Below are 19,699 nucleotides of genomic sequence, written 5' to 3' on the forward strand. Positions count from 1 at the left end.
GCAGCGTCCTGAGGGAAAAAATTGTGGCAAAGGCCAAAATTTAATGAATATTGGGAGTGCTGGCAGCTGTTTGGGAAGGGCAGCTCTAGTATTCCATGGTGTCCTCCCCGAGCACATCCCTGGAGTGCTTCCTGCCGTAGCTGAGGGGCTGGAGCTGGATGCTGTCCTGCAGATCCTGCCTGGAGAGGCGTCTCCTGAACTCATCCGTGGTGAAGTAGTAGATGACGGGATCCACGCAGGAGTTGAGGCTGGCCAGGCACAAAGCCACAGCGTGGAACACCGAGATCTGCACGCAGCCCTCCTGGATCTGCCTGGTTTTTACAAAGAAATCCAGCGGGAAGCTGATGTGATAAGGTGCAAAGCAAATCAGGAACACCAGGGCGCAGGTGAGGATCATCTTTAAAGCCTTTTTCTTCTCTCCCAGGTCCCGAGAAGCAGAGTTCCTCTCCTTTAGTGATAAGACTGTCTTCCAGGAGCAGTACAGGATGATGAGCAGGGGGGTCACAAACCCCACCAACTCCCCTAAGGTCATCAGTGTGATGGAGGTGGGGAGGTCGAGTTTCTTGATGGGAAGATCCACGAAACAGGTGTTTTTATCATCCTGGTGCAGCCTGAGGAGTGGGAAAGGCAGGCAGCCCACACAGACCACGACCCAGCCCACGATGCTGATGTAGACGTCGCAGATACGCCTGCAGTCGCTGAATTTGAAGGGGTGCATGAGGAACAGGTACCTCCTCACGCTGATGCACACCAAGAAGTAGATGCTAGCATACATATTGACGTACTTCAGGTAGAAGCAGAGCATGCAGAGGCCTCCTCCGAACTCCCACGTGCCCGTCAGGTAGTAAAAAATCCTCAGGGGCAAGGACAGCACCTGTGATAAGTCAGCAATGGCTAAATTGATCATAAATATCACAGCCCTTTTAGTCTCTTTCATGTATCCATAGAAGACCCACAAGGCCAGGGTGTTCCCGATGAGCCCAGGGATCAGGATCACGGTGTAGGTGACAGCGTAGTAGGCCTTGAGGTCTGTCTCACTGCAATTGGAGCTGTTGCTCATGGTTGTTCTCCAGCTCCGTGCTCAGCCCCGGCATCATAACACGTCCATCCCGCCTGTCCTGCAGCCAGGGTGGCCTCAGGATCCAAAGGGAACAGTCCAGCCCTGGAATCCCTGTGGGAGGCTCTGCTCACCGGCTCATCGTGGGGGGCTTTGGCGTGGGGGGAGTTAATTCAAGTCCTGCCCTCGTGCCCTGCTCATGCTCTGGGTCAGAGCTCGCTGGGGTCACTTGCAGGATGAGCAGGAGGGATCCACACTGGGAAAAGCATCGCCCTGTGCCCGAGTGGACACTTCCTCACCGGAGCTGTGTCTCTGTCACCTTTTGGGTGGCATTTCAGCCTCTTCTCTCAGCACAAGGGTTCAACAACTGACGCAGCCCCGCAGCTGGAAGACAGAAAGGTGCAGTTGGAGCATTGTTGGGAGATGGGGTGGAACAGAGCAAGAGTTATGGGAGAACTGGAAGGAGCTGGAGCATCTCTCCAGCAGAAACCTGTGTGGCTTTGGTGCTGATCAGCTCTTCTGCTGCCCAGCAAGCACCATGCCCTGTCCAGTGGAGATGCAAAACCACCAATAAATAGAAATTGTGTTCATTTTGTGCTACAAACCTGGGGGCATTGCTCTTCCTGTGTCCAAGCACGTGGTCAGTGCTGAGATGCTCCGGTGAGCGCCGGACCCACCTCCCTCGCTGGGGATACTCTCACTTCCCACAGACTCCTGAGGGGAACATCCCCTGGCTTCCCGGGAAAGCCCTCTGGAGGTTCCCGCCCTCCCCAGCTGCAGATGACAGAAGGAAATGTGCTCGTGTAACACATGCGCACCCAAACCTTTGCCCCGCTGCAGCCACCGCTGCTGCCTCACTGTGGGTGGAAGTCCCAGGTCAGTGGCTTTCACCAAACCAGGGTCAACTTTTTGATTTTGCTTTTATAAATAGGACATGAATCATCCTTTGCAGAACTACCCTGCATTTCATCCAATTCGAGTTTCTCACAGCTGCTTTTTCTAAGCCTGTCCTTACCCACTGTGCACGTCTGCGGCTGTTGGTAATACCAGAACCGGTACTAAGGAGGCTGGAGGTGGATTTTATTTTAAATTGTTTGCAGGCCAAACAGGTGATGTTATCTGAATGTGTCAGACACAAAAACCTCAGCCAGATCTGATAAATCTAGAGGAAATTCAGATCTCTTCCCAGACCCTCTCAGGTTTTTCTTTGGCTTCCACATGAAGGATTATCCTCCAGCTCTAAGTGGGAGAAGTTCATAGGTACCATCCCAGATGCCAAAGGCACATTTACTTGATTTAAAACGTTTCAATTTTTTAAATTTAATTTTTTAAATTTAATTTTTTTAATTTTAATTTTAAAGATAAAGTGACATCTGCTGCAGTCCCTGCTTGTTTTTTTTCCAGTGCTGAGGTACAAAATGTGAACACTTATTAATGGTGTTCAACACGTGCTGGCACTGAAACTTTGAAGTAGTTTTGAGTGGAAACAGAAAATCTGCTACAAAAGGAAACATGTCTACTTTTGTATTTTCACTCGCCAAGGAAACTGAGATGTCTTTCTTCCTTCCTTCTAGAGAGGGAGCATCTAACCCAACCAGTGGAGTAAAATGGCTTGTGAAATGATCCTGTTATGCTTCAGAAGTGACAATTTATCACATTTTTTATTTTAGTAATTTTTCTTATTAATTTCTACTAGCTTGTCTTTCCTCTCCTGTTGGCAGGGGCTCCTGTCACCCACTCAGGAAGACTCAATCATGCTCCTTTTCCTCCGGCCGCATTCCCACGTGGGAAAACCCACCTCAACTCCATCTCTGGACCATGGCACACACAAGGGGAAGGACAAGGTGCAGCCTCAGCCCTTCCACATGTGCACATCTTATTTTTCCTGCTGCCCCCCAGCTCCTGCCCTTCCCCATCCCCACTGCACAGCAGCTTTGCTGGAACTCCATTCCCTGCTCCCTCCAGCCAGGCCCTGGGGCAGGGAGGCACTTGCAGCACTTTCTTCCTCTCCCTGTGGCACGAGGGGTCCCCAAGGCCCAGCTGAAGGTGAGGAGCAGCGAGGGGGCTCAGCCTGGGCACCCAGAGGCACCCTTGGAGCTGGGGAGGGGGTGTAAAAACACAGCAGTGTGAGAAACGGTGCTTTGGAAATTCCAAGCAGCAACATCACAGAGTTCAGCCCCATGTGCTGTGTAAAAAACCAGCAGGATGCTAAAAAAATCTCCAGAAAGAGGAAATTTGGGTTTTCATGCTCTGTGCTCGCTTCCCCTCACTGCGAGGGGGTGGGTGAGAGACTCTCCACAGGCACAGCCTCCTTCTTCCCCTGAGCAGCTTTTCCCCCTGATTTTTCCATGGGTACCCCCCAAATCAGCCATGCTGGGGCACTGGATGAAGATTTGTGCCTAATGAGCCAGAACAGCAGGTAAGGGTTGCAGCCAGCCTAAAATCAGCTGGTGAGAGCTGGACACATCCTGGGTAAAGCATTTTCCGTGTGCTGGAGGGCAGCCGTGTATCCCTCTGCTCCGTGAAAGCCCCCTCAGGAGCCGGGGGTGTGGGACAGAGCCCACCTGTGACCAGGATGAGGGGCTGCTCCCACACCCTCAGCGGAGCTCAGGCCCCTCGCCTGAGGCTAGTTAGAGGTGTCCAGGCCAATGTGGATCCTCCTTAGCAAATCCTGGGGAGTTTAACCCACAGCAGCTCCTAAACCCAGCTGGGGGGAAGAGGGTTTGAAAGCAGCTCCTGGCTGGGCTCGGTTTGTGGGTGCTGTCCCTCCTGCAGCCTCGTGCCTGGAGCCCTCTCAGAGCTGGGATCTGCCAGCGCCTCCTGCTCCTCCCCAGAGCCAGTGAGGGACCAGCCTGGATGGATCCTCCACCAAGCCCTGCTCTTGCTGCTGGCCCAGGTGAGCTGGGGGTGCTCAGGCTCTCAGTGTTCAGTGTGGGGGGTGTTTTAAGAACACATAAAACCGGTGGCTGGGGCACAGCAGCAGCACCCTGGTGTTCCCTGCTCACTTACCCTCCTGAGGGAGCTGGGCCGGGTTGTGCCTGCTGCGTCTCTTGTGTTTTCCCTTCTTCTCCTCCACAACCTAAAACAAAAGCAGAACATGCACCAGGGAAACATCAAATGGAAATTCAGTTTCCTGTGTGAGTGGAGGTGGGGTGAGGGTGGCTCTGTCCCTCCAAAGGGGCCCTGTGGGGAGGGGACAGCTGGCCCAGGGGTGGGCTGGGCTTCTCCCAGTGCCCACTCTGTTCTCTGGCTCACCTGAAGTGCTGCTGTCCTGCTTTGGCAGGAAGTAGAATTTACAAAGTATGAACTGAAAATAGAAGTGATAAAACCAGAAACTGAATGTTGCATGGGGTTGGCTTTTTGTTCTGTTAACAAATGACAGAGGAAGAGGCTTCTCTGCCTTGAAGTAGTTTCCTGGTAGATATTTGGGATTTAGATCTTTCTCCATAGGAGCGAGGTTGCCCCTTGCTGTGCTAACTAAATTCCAAGAATATGCCGGAAAAAGATAAATGCTCTGGTTTAATGCCATGTGAAATACTCTGCTTTTGCCTTTTAATCCTTTGCAAAAGCTCTTGTCCTCCTTTGTTAATATTTATCCTGGTTAAGAAGGGAAAATAACCTGGAGCAGCAGTGCTGTGTGTCAGCCTAATCCCCCACCGTCCTTCTCCCTTCCTGGCAAACCCTGATGTCCCTGGAAGATGTTCCTGGCACCAAAGTCGTGAGTTATCCCCTCAAACCCTCAGCACATGCCCCCCAGGGATGCACAGCCGTGTCCCTGTGCTGTGATAACCCTGTCCTCTTCCTCCCTGCTTCTTGTAATTAGATGGAAATTGGCCCGTGGAAAATCAGCGTGGTGCCACTTGTGAGGAACAGGCCACTTGGGAAAACTCGTGGGACAAATAGAGGGAGACAAACCCAAGGAAAACCCGGAGCCGTGGGAATTGGGTCAGTTATCCCTGTGCTGGGGGGATGGGGCTGTGTGGCCTCAGAGGCCCCTTACAGTCGAGTCCCATCCCAGGTAGTGCTGGGTTTCCAGAGGCTGAGAATCGCTGGAGTTGGGGTTGATCCTTACATTCAGCTGCTCACACAATGGTAGCAGAAAACACAGTTTCAGTCTTCAAGGCTGGGTGTTTTAGCTCCAGCCATCCCCCTCCTCTCCCTCAGATGCTCAGAGCGTCCCACGGGCACACACAGGAGCTCTTCAATAAATGAGCTATTAGCTCCTTACCTATAGCTGGGCTGACTCTGAATCGCCTCCCTTCTACCCTTTTACTCTGGGAGTCGCACCAGGTCTGTGGTGAAGGCAGGACCCCCCTGGCTGTCCCCGGGCTGTCCCATCCCCTCTCAGCACTCCCGGAGGAGCCGCGCCAAATCTACGGCACAACAATCGAAAAAAGCCCAATTTAACCCGCCCGGCCTGAGCCGAAGGTGGCCGGGACGGAGGAGATCAGCCCTACCTTTGGTGTCCCGGGGGCTGCTGCCGTGTGTCCCCGCGGGGCTGCAGCAGGTCCCCCGGCGGGTCCCTCCCTCGCCGCGCAAAGCAAAAGCGCAACTGCGGGGAGCGGCTGCGCCGTGGGGAGCGGGACGGGCACGGCGGGGCCCGCGGCGCCGCTTCGGGGTGTCCCTGCCCCGGATCCTGCCTGGCATCGCCCGCTTTCCTTCTCTTTTTGCGGTTTTACAGATGTTCGTAAAGGTGCTGGTGGCCTCGGGGTGTTTTGGCTGCTGTGGTGGTCTCGGGGTGTTTTGGGAGCTGTCGCTGTGAGGTTGGTGTCATCCCAGCAGCTGGTCCTGCTGCCGGGCGTGGGGGTTAGGGGGGCTTGACCCCTCAGCTACCGGGGACAGGGACCCGCTGGCAGAGCCCCTCTGTGACGGGCACGGAGCTGAGGCCGAGGGAACGAGAGAATTCATCCATTATTTTCCTTCCGTAGCCTGCTGGGAAAGACTCCTTCCCTCTCGCCTGGATGTTCCCACCCCTGTGCTGCAGTCCCTGCTCCCGGTGCTTTGGGGGGCTTTAGGGTCCCCCCGAGGCTGATCGTGGGAAGGTTTGGGCTCCCCAAAAGCAGCGAGTTCTCCTTAGTCATTATTACCTTATTCAGGGGATTCCCGCAGCTCTCATGGAGCAAAGCAGGGTGAGCTCCAAGGGCTCTCCTTTTCCAAACGTGCCATGAAGTGGTGTCACCCACGGCCACATCCCTGGACCATCGTGGTCCCCGGCCATCGGCAGAGGGCAGAGCTGGCTGCGCTTTGAGGTTGAAAAGCAGCACTTCTCTGCTTATCCGGCGGAGGACTCCAGCTCACGAAACATCAAGAGTTCTTGCTAAGATCAAGAGGGAGCAACGATTCAATTGCTTAATCTGAAAAAGTGACTTTTAAACCCAATTCTGGAGAAGTTCTGAAGAGATTTGCAACTTTTAAATTTGCGTTTATTCATTTTTCTTACGCACCTTCCCAGGAGAGCAGCATACATATATTATATATTATACATCATACATACATTATATTACATTACACCTGCTCCTTTAAAGCACCATTGATTTACTCATATCACAATTCCAACTTAGGCTCTGTAGCTCTTTACACTCCTTTTTATGGTGGTTTGCAGGAGGTTGATGGCTCTTACAGCCTTGCAGAGCACAGGATTTGTCACCCTGTGGTGGCCCAGCCCCTCTCTAAGGCTCTGTGGATCCCATCTCCCAAAAATGCAGCCCTGTTCCAACAGCTGATGCTCCTGCTGGTTAAAGCTTCCAGCTTTATTCTGAAGCTGCTGATGATTTGATGGGTTTTAATTAATGTGGGAGTCAAAGCTTTCAGCACTGTGGGATCTTCTGGTCAGAGCTGTCCCCGTGGTGCAGGGCTGGGTTTTGGCCTGATGCTTTTGGGCTGGCAGCAGGGGGGTTGGGGTTTAGGGGGCTCGTTGGTGTTGAGGTCTCACAGAGCTCTCCATGGAGGATGCTGCCTCAGCTCATGTCAGACCAGGGCTGTTTCCCTAATTTCAGCAGGATCTGGGATGTGAAACTTTCCCAGCACCTCCCAGCAGCTGCCTCTGCTGTGCTCTCATTTATTTCCTCTCCCTCTCCCCAGAACTGTGTGATGTGACACCTGGGGGTCCCCAAGCTCCCCTTGCCCCACCAGCATTTCCTTGTGTGACCCTGGCACCTCCCTGCCTCCCGCAAGGATCGAGGGGGATGGTTTGGAGGTGACTTTAACAGACAACAAAATTGAGGCCAGTCCAGGAATCACCAAACCCCTGGGGCTGAGCAGCACCTGGGCTCGGGGATGGGCTCCTTTGCTTTTCCCCCTCTGGCATGTGATGGATGCTCTGTTTCACTTCCGTTTCCACAGCAGCCAGCCTGGTTATGGCAAGGCAGAGCCTGAGCTCGGGGCAGTGAGTGGATGCAGGGTGCTGAGGGAGGTTTTGTTTCAAAACCACCTTGCAGAGCACCCCCAAATCCAGTTTTGCTGGTGCCACGCTCCATGGGCGCTGCCATCAGCATCCATCCCATTTCCCATCACTCTGGGAGTGTTCCTGGGGTGTGGGGCGGGAACTGAGGGTGCCTTTACCAGCAGGCAAGTGCCAGTCTCTGAGTTCTGCTGTCGCCAGGAAAAACCCTGGCTGGACCTCCCAATCCTGCTGTAGTTGAGGCCACTAAAAATCAGGAGGTCTTGGAGCTGGGCACCAAATCCCAAAACAATTATTTTACCGCATAGAGTAAAATTTTAAAATTGTTATATTTTTATCTTTACTTACATTTTTATCTTATAAGAATTGGAAGTTCTCAGTTTATTTAAGCTTGTGCTTCGTGACCTTGTGGGAGATCCCCAGAGAGAGCCAGCTCAGGTCTTTCTGAGCTGCACTGCCTGTCTTTAATAGAAATAATTCCTGGGAAGAGGTTGTCTGTCTGCTCTCCGCACGGCTGGGGCTGCCCCAGGGGAAGGGCGTGTCTGGAAACGGGGAGCAGGCACAGGTCCATGGATGCAGCTCCCGGCATCAGCAGGGCTCACGTGGAGCCAGGGATGCAGCCGTGCTGCTGACACCAGGCTGAGGGCTAAAAACTGCTGGATTTTCCTGCCCTGTGTGCCTGCAGCAGGGAATTCTCTTTAAAAACCAAAAAATCCCTGCAGAAGGAGCAGGGCTGAGCGATGGCGTGGCAGCGCCTGCTGGGAAGGATGTGCTGGCTGTGCAGGGATGAGGCTTTGGCTGTTCCTTGGAATGCTGAGCACCCTCCCAGTGCTGAACGCTGCCACGGCATCCACGCAGAATTCCCAAATCCTCTCCCCTGTGCCCTGAACAGGACCCTGGAGCATGGGAGGGGCTGATGGACACACCTGGGGCCATCACACAGTGCTGTCCCACCACACCCCAAACTTGGGCTTTGCAGGGTGTTGCTGGCTGAGCACATGAATAAAAAATTGGATTGGGATCTGATGAAATCATGGCTGTCTGGAAAACGGCTCCCTGGCTTGGAGAACCTCTCCCTGGCTCGGCTGGGTTTGAAGCAGCAAAATTCACTTTCCGTGCGTTGGAGTTGTGCTCAGGATTGGAGCTGTTGGTGTTTGTTCCCTTGCCAGGGACAGCACTTCCCCTCTCCAGCACGAGGTGGGTGGGTGGAGGAGCTGCTCCTTGCCAGCAGTGGTGCCAAAAATCAGGAAAGGAGTCTGAAGCTTGGTGGTGAGGACTCTGCAGAGCCTGAGTGGTTTTCCAGAGGCAATACTGGGATTTCCAGAGGCAAAAATTTGGGGCTGGACTGGGAGCATGTGCTCATGGAGGGAGGATAAAGGTATTTTTAGCAAGGAGAAAAGCAGCTTCCATCCCTCCCTGTGGGGCCCTGAAATGTGCCGTGCAAGGGACAGCTTGGATACTCCCAAGTACTGCATAATTTTAGGGATATGTAAGTGTAGAGTTAGATGGGATCTTGGGAAAAAATTGTTCCCTGTGAGGGTGGGGAGGCCCTGGCACAGGGTGCCCAGAGAAGCTGTGGCTGCCCCTGGATCCCTGGAAGTGTCCAAAGCCAGGTTGGATGGGGCTTGGAGCAGCCTGGGATAGTGGGAGGTGTCCCTGCCCATGGCAGGGGGTGGAATGGGATGAGCTGTGACGTCTCTCCCAATGCAAACCATTCCATGATGATCCTGTGACTGATAAAACAGGAGGCTGGCAGGCATTGGAAGGGCAGGAAGCACCAGTTTGTACCGGAAAAGGAGATTTCTTCAGGGACTGATTTACAGAAAACCCAGCAGAATCCCTGCTATCCAGGTGTCCAACCCAGCGAGGGATTCTTCCGCTGCATTTCCCGTGCCTGGGGCAGGGACAGCCCGAGGGAGGGTTTGATGCTGAGTCTCCACGTGACAGATTAGTGAGAGTTTTGGGTTTGCTTTCTCTTTCCTGTGCTCTGTTTGGAAAGGGCAAGCTGTGTTGCAGAAATGTCAGAAAAGCAATCTGAAAAACAACCTGGCAAAATCCCAGTGGGAACTGGAGCTCCTGGGAAACCTGGAGCTGGTGCTGCTAGTGAAGCTGGAGCCACAATCCAGGATTTGCTGTTGCTCAGTGGGGCTTATAAATGACTTGTCTCTGGTCACTGAGGGCCACCTGGATGCCCAGCCCGTCTTTTCGGGGTTGTGCCATTCCCAAAGCACCCGGGAAAAGCCACACTCCTGGTGAAGATCCTGCTGCTGTGGCTTGTCCTGTCTGTGGGAGCTGCCTGGAGCCAGTCCCGGCATCGGTGAGGTTTCCTTGGGTTTCCTGTTTTGCCTCTGCCCGCTGCTGGGTTTGGGCCATCTGAAACAGCATTTTGCCAGCCCTGAAAGCTCTTTTTCCAACCCGCCCTCCCCCCCCAGCAAACAAGGAAAACATGGCCTTTTGTTATTTATATTTTTTGTGAGAGGAGGAGGAGATTTAAGACAGTATGAGCCTCAGGGCAGCGGCTTTTCTGCCTGTTCCCGGCGTTTGCTGCCTGTTCCCGGCGTTTGCTGCCTGTTGCCGGGGTTTGCTGCCTGTCTCTGGCACACTTTAAGTACCAAAGCAAATTCCTCCAGTTTGTCTGGATCTCCCATCTGGTCTCCCCCCATCCAGCCTCAGCACTGTGAGGGCAAACCACCACCCATTCCGTGCTTCCCAGAAACGCTGCGCGGGGTGGAAATGTGCATCCAATCATGGGAAAAGCTGTTTTCTATCAATCCCTCTCTGCCTATGTTTACTTATAAAATTCCCTGAGGGCTTTTTGGGAGGAGGAGACCTCAGAACCCCTGCACAGGCCACTGTTCGAGGCCTCTCTGAGCCCCAAACTGGGGTGTCCCCCCCAAATTATGTCACTGCTCTAAGAGCAAATGTGGGGCAAAATATTTCTAAGCACTTAAAATAACACTCCTGAAGCTCAAATACACATTGGGATCATTTTTATTTCCTCAGGGTTTGAAGCTTTCAGGGTGTACTGGAGTCAGTTTTGTAGATTTTCTCTGTACCCAGCGAGGGTTGGGATAGTTTTTGGTGTTCAAAGCAAAACTGAAGGTTTGGATAACATCTTAATGTGCAACCACATGCGTCAGCAACATGACAAATAACACACGACTCCCAACAACACAAGAGACACCAACAACAGGTCCCCGTTTTTGCAGCTCACACCAGAGCTCTAATGTGAGTTAATGTGCCCTGGGAGGTGTCACATCTCCCTCTTTGCTCGTGGCATATCTATCACAATTTGTCTTCCAAATATTGATCCCCCATAATCAGCCGAGCACCTGCAGCTGCCAGGAGCCAGGTGGATCCCTTTGCTCAGCTCTGGGTCCCTTTTCCAGCAGCATGAGCTGAGCCCAGTTTGTTTGAGCTCTCCCTGTAACACTGATGTGGTATAGGTTAATACTCTCTGCTTGGTACAGTTATAGTCGTGCAGTCCGGATTAGGCTGGATCGGACCCAGGCAATGGAATTTTTGTAGTGGAAAAAGGTTCAGTTTATGAGGATATAATGAACCATCCTGATCCAGAGCCTTGTGTGAGCGTGGTGGATGCTCCAGGTGACAGTGGCTGTAGGTACCCGGGATCGGGGCTGGAATTCCCAGAGCTGTGCCAAGGCTGAGCTGCTCACTCACAGCTCAGGATTCAGAAGGATTCCCAAAAATGGCAAATATGCAGAAGCACAGAAACACCTGAAATGAGGCACCTGAAGCCACTGCAGTTCAGCACAGGAGAAACTTCAGCATCAACAACGGCTTTCGAGGGGATAGAAGGCAACAGTCCCCAGCAGCAACAACACAACCATCAAACCTTTTGGCATCACAATGTCCTTATGGATCAGGTCCTGGCACCTGCAGCACACGAGGACAATTGGAGAGTGCCCCAGTCCTCACTGCAGCTCTGGGAAGCCCCTGCACGGACAGGGCTGGCTGATGCTCACGAGATGGACTCCAGCAGCAGCTCGTCGGGCGGCACGGGGGGGATGTCCATGCTGTTTATTTGGCCAAAGAACTTGGGAAGAGACCAGAACTTGAAGCGAGGGAGATTCCTCTTCCTGACGCGGATGTCATGGGCAGTGTCGGTGCCAGAGGCGCTGCTCCGGCGGGGCGGGAGCCGTGCTCGCAGGGCCACGCAGCCGTGGCGCAGCAGCTGCGCCTGGAACTCGGAGGTCATGAAGTAGTAGAGGACAGGGTCCAGGCAGCAGTTGAGGCTGGCCAGGCACAGGGAGATGGGGTGGAAGCGCAGCGCGCTCCGGTGCACAGCGCAGCCCCGGATGATGTTCTCGATCACCATCATGAAGAAGGGGAAGTTGATGTGGTAGGGGGTGAAGCAGATGAAGAAGACGGCGGCGCACATGAGGACCATCCTCAGGGCCTTCCGCTTCTCGCCAGCGTCCTGCAGCGCCGTGGGGCCGTCCCGCAGGGAATGCCACATCCTCCACGTGCACCAGGCGATGGTGCTGAAGGGGATGACGAAGCCGAACAGCTCTGCCACCGTCACCAGCGCGATGGCGGCCCCTGGGCTGAGCTGCTTCACGCCAAGGTCCGAGAAGCAGCTGTTGATGGAGTTGGACAGGGCTGGGCTCCTGACGATGATGAGGGGCAGGCAGGCGGCCCCCACCAGGAGCCAGACCAGGGCGCTGATGGCCACGTCGTAGCGGCGCTTCCAGCTCTTGGCTCGGAAGGGGTGCAGCAGGAACAGGTACCGCTGGATGCTGATGCAGGTGAGGAAGCAGATGCTGGCGTACATGTTGAGGTACTTCAGGTAGAAGCACACCTGGCACAGGAAGCTCCCGAAGGGCCAGGTGTGGTTGATGTAGTAGTAAGTCCGCAGGGGCAGTGAGAGGACGTGGGCCAGGTCGGCCACGGCCAGGTTGATCATGAAGATGACGGCTTTGCTCTTCCTGCTGAGGAACCGGCACAGGACCCACAGGGCAGCGCTGTTGGCCAGCAGCCCCGGGATGAAGATGAGGGTGTAGGTGGTGGCGTAGAGGGTGGACTGGAAGGACATCTGGGGGTCAGAACAGTTCCCGGAGGACACGTTGCTCTCCATCCTGGCCGGGTCTCTTCACTCATGGGGCGGTCACAGCAGGGGGAGGCGTTCTGGAGTGGGGAAAAAGGTGCTGTAAAGCCAAAATCTCTCCACGGAGTAAATGCGCTTTAGGACAGAAGAGTAAGATGTGTGTGGGTGTGTGTGCAAGTCAGTGTGAGTGTGAGTGGGGAAGGGGGACCCCACTCCCAGGGAGGGATTCCAGGCATCTTCCACCCTCTCCTTGCAGAGGTGCTCTGTGGGATCTCGTGAGATGCCCCAATTACAGTGAACACACTGAGCTCCGTAACATCCCTCCCTTTATTGCCAGAGAGCTTCTGCAGCTACCTGGGTTTTCCAGGACCACTTTTAATTCATCAAGTTTTCCATCACACTCTGTCAAATTGGTGCTCTACATCTATGAGCAATTTCAGCTGGACTGTAAATAAATAGGGATTTGAAATGGATTTAGGCACTGTCTTTGCAGATCTGTGCAGGGATGTGATGTGAATCGGCAGCAAAGGCAGTAATTAACATCCGCAGGCAGCTGAGGCTGGGGACAGCTGCAGACAGATCCATCAGCTCCGGCTCCAGAGTTAAGGCTGGATTTATAAGTTAATAACTGGCCAAGCACACGCCAGTTGCTCTGCTGGTCCTGCTAACTCAATTCCGGAACTCCCGGCACATTGTGCAGGCATCGCGCTGGGGCAGCAGGAATTATCCCTCAGCAGCAGGAATTATCCTTCAGCAACTGCTCAGGACATGCAGGGAGATAAATACACCTCCCTTCTAGTTAAAGTAGAAATTCTTCTCGTCCATTTACTCATCCCAGCTCACCCAGTGCTGAGGGGATTTATTAACGGGTCACGGGGAGTTCAGGTGCTCCTGCTGCTCCCTGGAGAGGGGATGGATTTTGTTATTCATGAGCAGATCCCATGGGAAACAATCTGTTCTTTTGGGAAGAGGGGATTTGGCAGCAGCAGGATACAAACCCAGGGGTTGCAGTGGGATTTTCCCCTTGGAAATGGAGCCTGTGAGGGGTGGGCAGCCTGCCCTGCCCTTCCCTGCCTGGAGCTGGGGCTGGCAGAGCCCTCAGCACCTCCTGTCACTGTCACCCAGCCCCTCAGCAGTGATAATTAATTAAGAAGCAGCCATGGTGCTGTTTCCCAGAGCCCTGAGCCAGAGTTTGTCACAGGGATGGATTTCCAGGAGCGAATCCATGCCAATGCTTCAAGGTACAGGATGAAGTCTCCTGCATCCTGCTCCTCCTCACCTGGGCAGCTCTTTGGTGGGCTTACCATGTTTTCAGGTTCAGAAAGAAATCATTATTTTAGATATTTTATATTTTTATGTGCACATAAATATCTAAAATACAGCCCCGGCCTCTCGGCTGGCTGCCCCCCACGCTCAGCTCTGGTGTGAGGAGGGTCAGTGCTCACACCCTGCTTTCCAAACTGAGCCCTTCCCAAAGTGCCTTCTTTCTTTTCCTTGCTCTTCCAGGCTTTGGCTGCAAGCAAAGCAAGGCTGGAGTGGAGCTGGGGCTGCTGGGTGAAGGCCCCTCTCGGTTGCCGACTGTGCCAGAGGTTTGTGATTGCTCCACTGAGTTGGGAAAGGCAGGGAAGAGGGGACATCTGTGCTGAGGGAATACTGGGAAACAGCTCCTTGGTCCTGGCAGTGTCCCTGTGCTCCTCACCTGCCTGAAAATCCATGAGGGACTTGTCTGTTTGACCCTGGGAAAGGGGTGGCAGGACTTGATCTTCACATCCCTGCAAGAAAGAGAGGGAAAACTGCCAGGGAGCGTGGGGAATGCAGCTGTTCCCAGCTCTTGCCACAGCTGTCCAGTGACAGAGGTGGCACTTGGTGTGGGCTCATGGCAAGGGTCAGAGCCCCGGTGTCCCTGCCAAGCAACTCAGCCCAGATCCTACACCTCTTCCATGGGGAGCCTCCCTGCTGGGTTTTCCCATGTATTTTGACTTTCCTGGAGTGCCTGTTCCTGGCGGGAGGGCCGGGTGGCACTCCTGGTACCCGACACAGCTTTGGGTGGCAGCGCTTTGGAGGGCACTGGCAGGAAAGCAGCAGAGAGCCCCACCCTGGGCTGGGGTCAGGCTGAGCTTGTTCACTACAACAATTCCTGGGAAGGTGGAGTTGTAAATGTTTTATTGTTTTCCAGTTTTCCCTTTGTCCCAAATCCCTCCAGCTTCCCCCTGTTCTGCTGGTGGTGTCAGGACAGAGACACTCCTATGGGCTCCGGCCAGAGTTTTGTCCCGCGACTTTATAAATCTTAAATTTTACAAATAAAATACTCCTGCCATTCCTTGCTTATTTTCCCATTTCATCCACGCATGGATTTAAACACAGGCAGGAGCAGGGGGTGGTTTTTTTGGCAAAGCTGAGCTTTAATCAGCTGAAATTCCAGAAGGGAGCCCAGTATCAGTGCCCAAGGAGTCAGAGCACTGGCTGTGGATGCAGCCCCGCCATTCATTAAACATCAAATAACGCTGCAATTAATTAGGAGGCCAAGGCAGCTCTTGGAGCACCCGGGGTTGATTTTTGGAGTGCGTTGGAGCAGTGTCTGGTCCTGGAGGCGAATGTGGCTGTCAGTGCTGGAAACCGCCCGGCTCCTGTGAATCAGCCTGTGCCCCACCCAGCCCCACACCACAGGGCTGTTCCTGCATTTACTGCTCCCGATCCATTGGCAAACTCGCCCTCATCTTTTCCATGGGCTGCTTGGACAACGCAGGCTAAAGCTGAACTCCAGGCACGGCTGGGGAGAGCCCTCCAAGCTGGGGGATGCGGGCAGAGCTGCCTCCCTTCAGTGCTGGGATGCTGGTGGGAAAAGCAGGCTTGGGAAAATATAAAAAAAAAAAAAATCCACTTATGGCTTGAAATAGGGTCTTGGTTTAAGTCATGGAGTTCTCTGGCACTGGAGTTGTAAGGAATGATTTTGTTTGTTTAATCTAGGCACTAATAGGAAATGCGTAAATAGAGCTGGTCGCTTGCGGCAGCCTCTGTCAGTAAGGACAAAATTGAGGGGTTTTGGCTAAAACAGCCTCTCCCCACGTCCTCCCCCACACCACAGCCTGCCCTAGGCACCGACTCCCCTCACCCACCCTCGGAGACAAATTTGTGGGCACAGCAGAAGCGGCTGAGGATGTTGCACCAGCTCTTGCCCGATACCATCTCTTTCTTGGAGAACTACAAAGAAGTGATAAACTTGCTAAAACTGTGCCGGTTTCAGTCCCCTGAAGAAAAGAGCAGAAATGCCACTCACCTTCCTGTGCTTCCCATGCTCCGGGGGGGTCATAGCCGCGCTAGGGAGCAGGAGCAGCCAGCGTCCTGCTTTTATTTCCCACTGATTTTCTCAGCAGTCCCAGCGCCTCCTCGCTTAACTTCCACATGTTTTCGGAGCGCTGGAATCCTGCCGGCATCTGCAGCCCGGTCCAGTGGCTGCAGAACAGGAAATCCTGTATTTTGTTTCTCTTCTCCACACCAAACGTGTGCAGTTAATGACGTTAAAGCCGCTGGGAAGGCGATGACGTCGTTTGGTGCCAGTGCCCAGGGATGGAGACCATGGATTTCTGTCGCCTCTGGGCACAGGGGCTGTGGGAGGGGATGGTGCCCTTCCCTCCGGCTGCTCCTGCTGCTCTCCACGGTCACTGTGCCTGGGAAGAGCTGTAAAATACAGAAGTAACCTCCCAATAAGTGCTCGCTGAAGGAAAACCGAGCACTCTGCCAGTGTAAGTTACTGGAAGGGAGTAATTTTCCCTCATTTTCTTGGAAGCTTGGTTAGCCTCAGACTATCAAGGCTGCAGGCTAAAGCTGGAGGGTTTGGACTTTATTCCTGAAATAATGTGATGGTTTAAGGTGGAGGTTTTCCCAAAATACTGTTGTTTAAAAAAACCATGATGTGCATCATTCCCGATCTTTTTCTTTTTGTCTCCTTTAATTCCCTTCCTATATCTATGCACATATATAGGGGTTTTAGCTATTTTTCTGCCTGCTGAGTGTGACCTCCTTCCTGCGTGGCTGAACAAGTGGTGTAACTTCATGGTGTGACTTCTTCTGAGCTGCCTCTTTTCCAGCTGAGCAGTTTTACCTGATATGCAGGGTCACAGCTCATGGCCCAGGGCTTGGACAGATAATTTGGCTGCTGGCAACTTTCCCTTCCTGGAGGTGATGTAAAAATAGAAATATTCTTACTCTATTTTTTGTAAATGGCTCTGTGACCTCACAAAATTAACAGGAACAGAATGGTGGAAGAGAAACAAAGGGAGGAAGCTCTTAAAACCTTTAGTTACCAGGGGTTACTCAGGGGCTGGGATCAGGAGTGCACCAGAGCTCTGCCACCCACTCAGCTGCCAGGTCTCCTTGTGCCAAGAAATCATGGAATCTGAGAGTGATTTGGATTGGGGACCTTAAAGACTCTCTGATTCCAGCGCCCCTGCCATGGGCACGGACACCTCCCACTATCCCAGGTTGTTCCAAGCCCTGTCCAGCCTTGGACACTTCCAGGGATGGGGCAGCCACAGCTTCTCTGGGCACCCTAAATCCCCATGGCTCTCATTGCAGAGGATTTGGGACATGCAAGAGCTGTTTATCACTCCCGGTTTTCTTGTTTTCTTCCTGTGCATCTCTTCCAGCAGCTGGTGCTGATCCTGGGAAGAAGGAGAGGTGCTCGTGTGTTTGTGGAGTGTTCACAGAGCACAGAAGGGAGGCTGGCACTGTGCCCCATCCCTCTCCAGAGGGCAGAGGTTAATCCCAGAGAGAAGGGGCTGTTTTATCAGGATATCCTGCCCGGGACATCCTATTTCTGTGTCTGCAGCAGTGTATCCAGCCATCCCTGAGCCCTATTTTTAGGTGTTTGTTTCCAGCTGTGCTGCTGGGGAAGGAGAGACCAGTGGATGTCAGACCCAAGCGAGGGGTTTGTAGCCAAGCTGAGCCCTTCTTCCACTCCTTGGCTTTTTGGACAGCTTTTGCAGAAGATCACAACATTCCTGGCCATGAAAATCTGAGGGGCAAACAAACCTCAAGGCTCATCCTTCAACACACAGGGGTCAACCTCTCCTTTCTTCTTTCAACCTGGGCAAGTTTTTGTTTAGCATTTCTGTTTCTCTGACTCATCCCCAACACTAACCTGCCTTTCACACTTGGCAACGTTCTGCTTTCAAAGGCAGAAGGCACAAAGGAATTTTAAATAACGTTTTTAATACTGTGAGACTTTATCTAAGGCCTCCAGATAAAGGTCTCTTCTCCTGCAGCCTGGTATCCTGTGGGCGGGAGGCCAAACGCGGATGATCAGCATCTCTCAAGTGCTCAGCATTGAGAATATCTGACAGGATGCACCTGAAGGATGTATGAAAAGCAGGAGGAGGAGGAGGCTTGTTCACACAAAGCGGCTTCACCCTTGTGCAGGGAGCTGAGCGGGGCTGGGGGAGCCCCCAGCTCATTGTCCTCTCGCTGTCACACAGAGCTCTCTGCAGGAACAGCATTTTGGGAAGCTCCAATTTATTTTACAGCAAGCAATTGTCAATCCCTCCATTACTTTTTTGGGCTAAGCCTTTGTCTAATCCACAACCCCAGCATTTTCGGTTAAAATGCACCAGTCATCCCCAAAATCTTTTAAGTGTGATGAAGTGGTTTCACAGTTTTGAACTGGCTGTGGAGTCGTTATCCTGCATTTCCAGCATATTTTGGTTTTCCTCCGGGCAGAGAGCTGGTACTTTCATTTAAGGGAAGCAAGAGGTACTGCAAGATCCTGCAGCTCACAACCAGAAGCTGCAGAAAGGCTTTAAATCACTCGGGAGTTCCTTCCAAATATGTTTGTTGTCATGCACGGGAGGGCCCTTTCAAGCAGGAGAGGAGATACCAGACCTCTGCTCCTGGTTAGGATGGGGTGGCACTGCAGAGAAACACATTTGCTTCTGTTAAAAGCTGAATGGCTCATGTTCTAGAGGAAAAGAAATGTGTTTGCCCAGGGCTGTGCCTTGGGGACAGGCACTGGGCCAGTGCAGGGGGCTTGGAGACCTCACCACATCTCCACCCTGAGCAGTTCACTTCAGGGTGAGATGCTCCAGCCCCAGGAGCCCTTCAGATCCATCTTCACGCACCTGTGGAGCTGTACCCAACCTCTTGATTTGGTTGGACTCTGCCTTTCTGTGGCATCCCTGTAAAAACAGCTTTTTTTTCTGCCCAAGGAGGAAGAAAAGTCTTTTCCTGCTGGTGAGTCTGAGCAGCGGGACCAGCACGAGAGATAATCCAGGAGCAACATCATGAAATTATATTTCCTCTTGTCAAAATAATAAACATGTTTTTTGGTCACAGGAAATGGGGTGAATTACAGGAACCTGAGCCAGGCTTGTTGTGCCTCTGACTGTGTGAGGCAAAGCAGCCCCTGCAGCCCAGGGCCTGGGTCAGATCCAGCACCAGCCAGCTGGGAAGGCAGCTGGAATACTCTCCTCCTCACTGCAGTGCCTGTTCTTCTCTTGAGATGTATGCTGAGGTTTTGGAAGACCTGAACTAAAGACTCTGGGGTTTGTGGAGGCCAAATGGATCATCTTGAACTTTTGGAAAAGTGCAGGTTTTCCCTGATCTCTCTTTGCTCTGAGCTGTTGCTCCCTAGGCTGGCCCAGCCTGACTGACTTTCTCTGGTGGTTTAATCCCATCTGGCAGCTGAACCCCACAGAGGTGGTTTAGCTCTGCCCCAACCAAAACCAGGGCACTTTCCCCCACACCAGAAAAGAGCTTTAGTCGCAGTTGTGTGGTCCCCTGCACACCATAGGACTGAAAGTATTGAGTGTGTGACCTTTCCTCACAGGCTGGGGCTGCAGTATGGAAAAGGAGCATTTTGGGGAGCCTGAGGGAGTTCAGAGGGTGAGTGAGGCAGGAAAATGGGGGCAGCTGAGGTGCTTGGAGATGCCATCCTGGAGATGGAGAACGTTATCACTGGTGGAAACACCAAATCCATGCTAAGATGATGGGCATGAGAGCCACTGTTGCTCCTGGACACTCAGCAGCTGGAGCGGGTGTTCCCACGCCATGTCCATCTTCCACTGTCCAGGACACCTTCCCATCCTCAAAGTACTCCTAAATCTAATACAAGTGTGGCAGGTTTAAAAATGAAATAAATTACCACTATTCAGAGTAAAAACAAGCAACAAATCTGTTAAAG

The 19,699-nt window shown here is 53.0% G+C and overlaps 2 protein-coding genes and 1 long non-coding RNA gene across 5 annotated transcripts in view; 1 reads left to right on the plus strand and 2 right to left on the minus strand.

Moving 5' to 3' along the window:
• On the minus strand, positions 1 to 4,107 carry GPR174 (G protein-coupled receptor 174). 2 transcript variants are annotated; one of them, XM_048318633.1, is made up of 2 exons: positions 4,067 to 4,107; positions 1 to 1,441 (listed from the first exon to the last, which is right to left on the minus strand). In XM_048318633.1, the coding sequence occupies exon 2, from the start codon at positions 1,058 to 1,060 to the stop codon at positions 86 to 88; it is 975 nt and encodes a 324-aa protein (XP_048174590.1). In that variant the 5' UTR covers positions 1,061 to 1,441; positions 4,067 to 4,107; the 3' UTR covers positions 1 to 85. The 2 variants fall into 2 exon arrangements, with proteins under 2 accessions (XP_048174590.1, XP_048174591.1); XM_048318634.1 differs by lacking the exon at positions 4,067 to 4,107 and adding an exon at positions 1,663 to 1,889.
• The window catches only part of LOC125333078, a 24,573-nt gene continuing 8,008 nt past the window's right edge, over positions 3,135 to 19,699 (plus strand). The window contains exon 1 of the long non-coding RNA XR_007206747.1: positions 3,135 to 3,476. This is a non-coding gene — a long non-coding RNA (uncharacterized LOC125333078). The remainder of the gene's footprint in view (positions 3,477 to 19,699) is intronic.
• On the minus strand, positions 10,431 to 16,209 carry LOC125333074 (putative P2Y purinoceptor 10). Of its 2 annotated transcripts, XM_048318628.1 has the most exons (3): positions 15,803 to 16,209; positions 14,225 to 14,297; positions 10,431 to 12,605 (listed from the first exon to the last, which is right to left on the minus strand). In XM_048318628.1, exon 3 carries the CDS (start codon positions 12,553 to 12,555, stop codon positions 11,440 to 11,442), a length of 1,116 nt encoding a protein of 371 aa, XP_048174585.1. In that variant the 5' UTR covers positions 12,556 to 12,605; positions 14,225 to 14,297; positions 15,803 to 16,209; the 3' UTR covers positions 10,431 to 11,439. The 2 variants fall into 2 exon arrangements, with proteins under 2 accessions (XP_048174585.1, XP_048174584.1); XM_048318627.1 differs by lacking the exon at positions 14,225 to 14,297 and having other exon boundaries at positions 15,803 to 16,208.

The sequence above is a fragment of the Corvus hawaiiensis genome, chromosome 14 (genome assembly GCF_020740725.1).
Source record: "Corvus hawaiiensis isolate bCorHaw1 chromosome 14, bCorHaw1.pri.cur, whole genome shotgun sequence".
NCBI classification, from domain to species: Eukaryota; Metazoa; Chordata; class Aves; order Passeriformes; family Corvidae; genus Corvus; species Corvus hawaiiensis.

Coding starts and splice junctions, on each gene's coding strand:
- GPR174 (XM_048318633.1), bottom strand. CDS start 1,060: ATGAGCAACAGCTCCAATTGCAGTGAGACAGACCTCAAGGCCTACTAC.
- LOC125333074 (XM_048318628.1), bottom strand. CDS start 12,555: ATGGAGAGCAACGTGTCCTCCGGGAACTGTTCTGACCCCCAGATGTCC.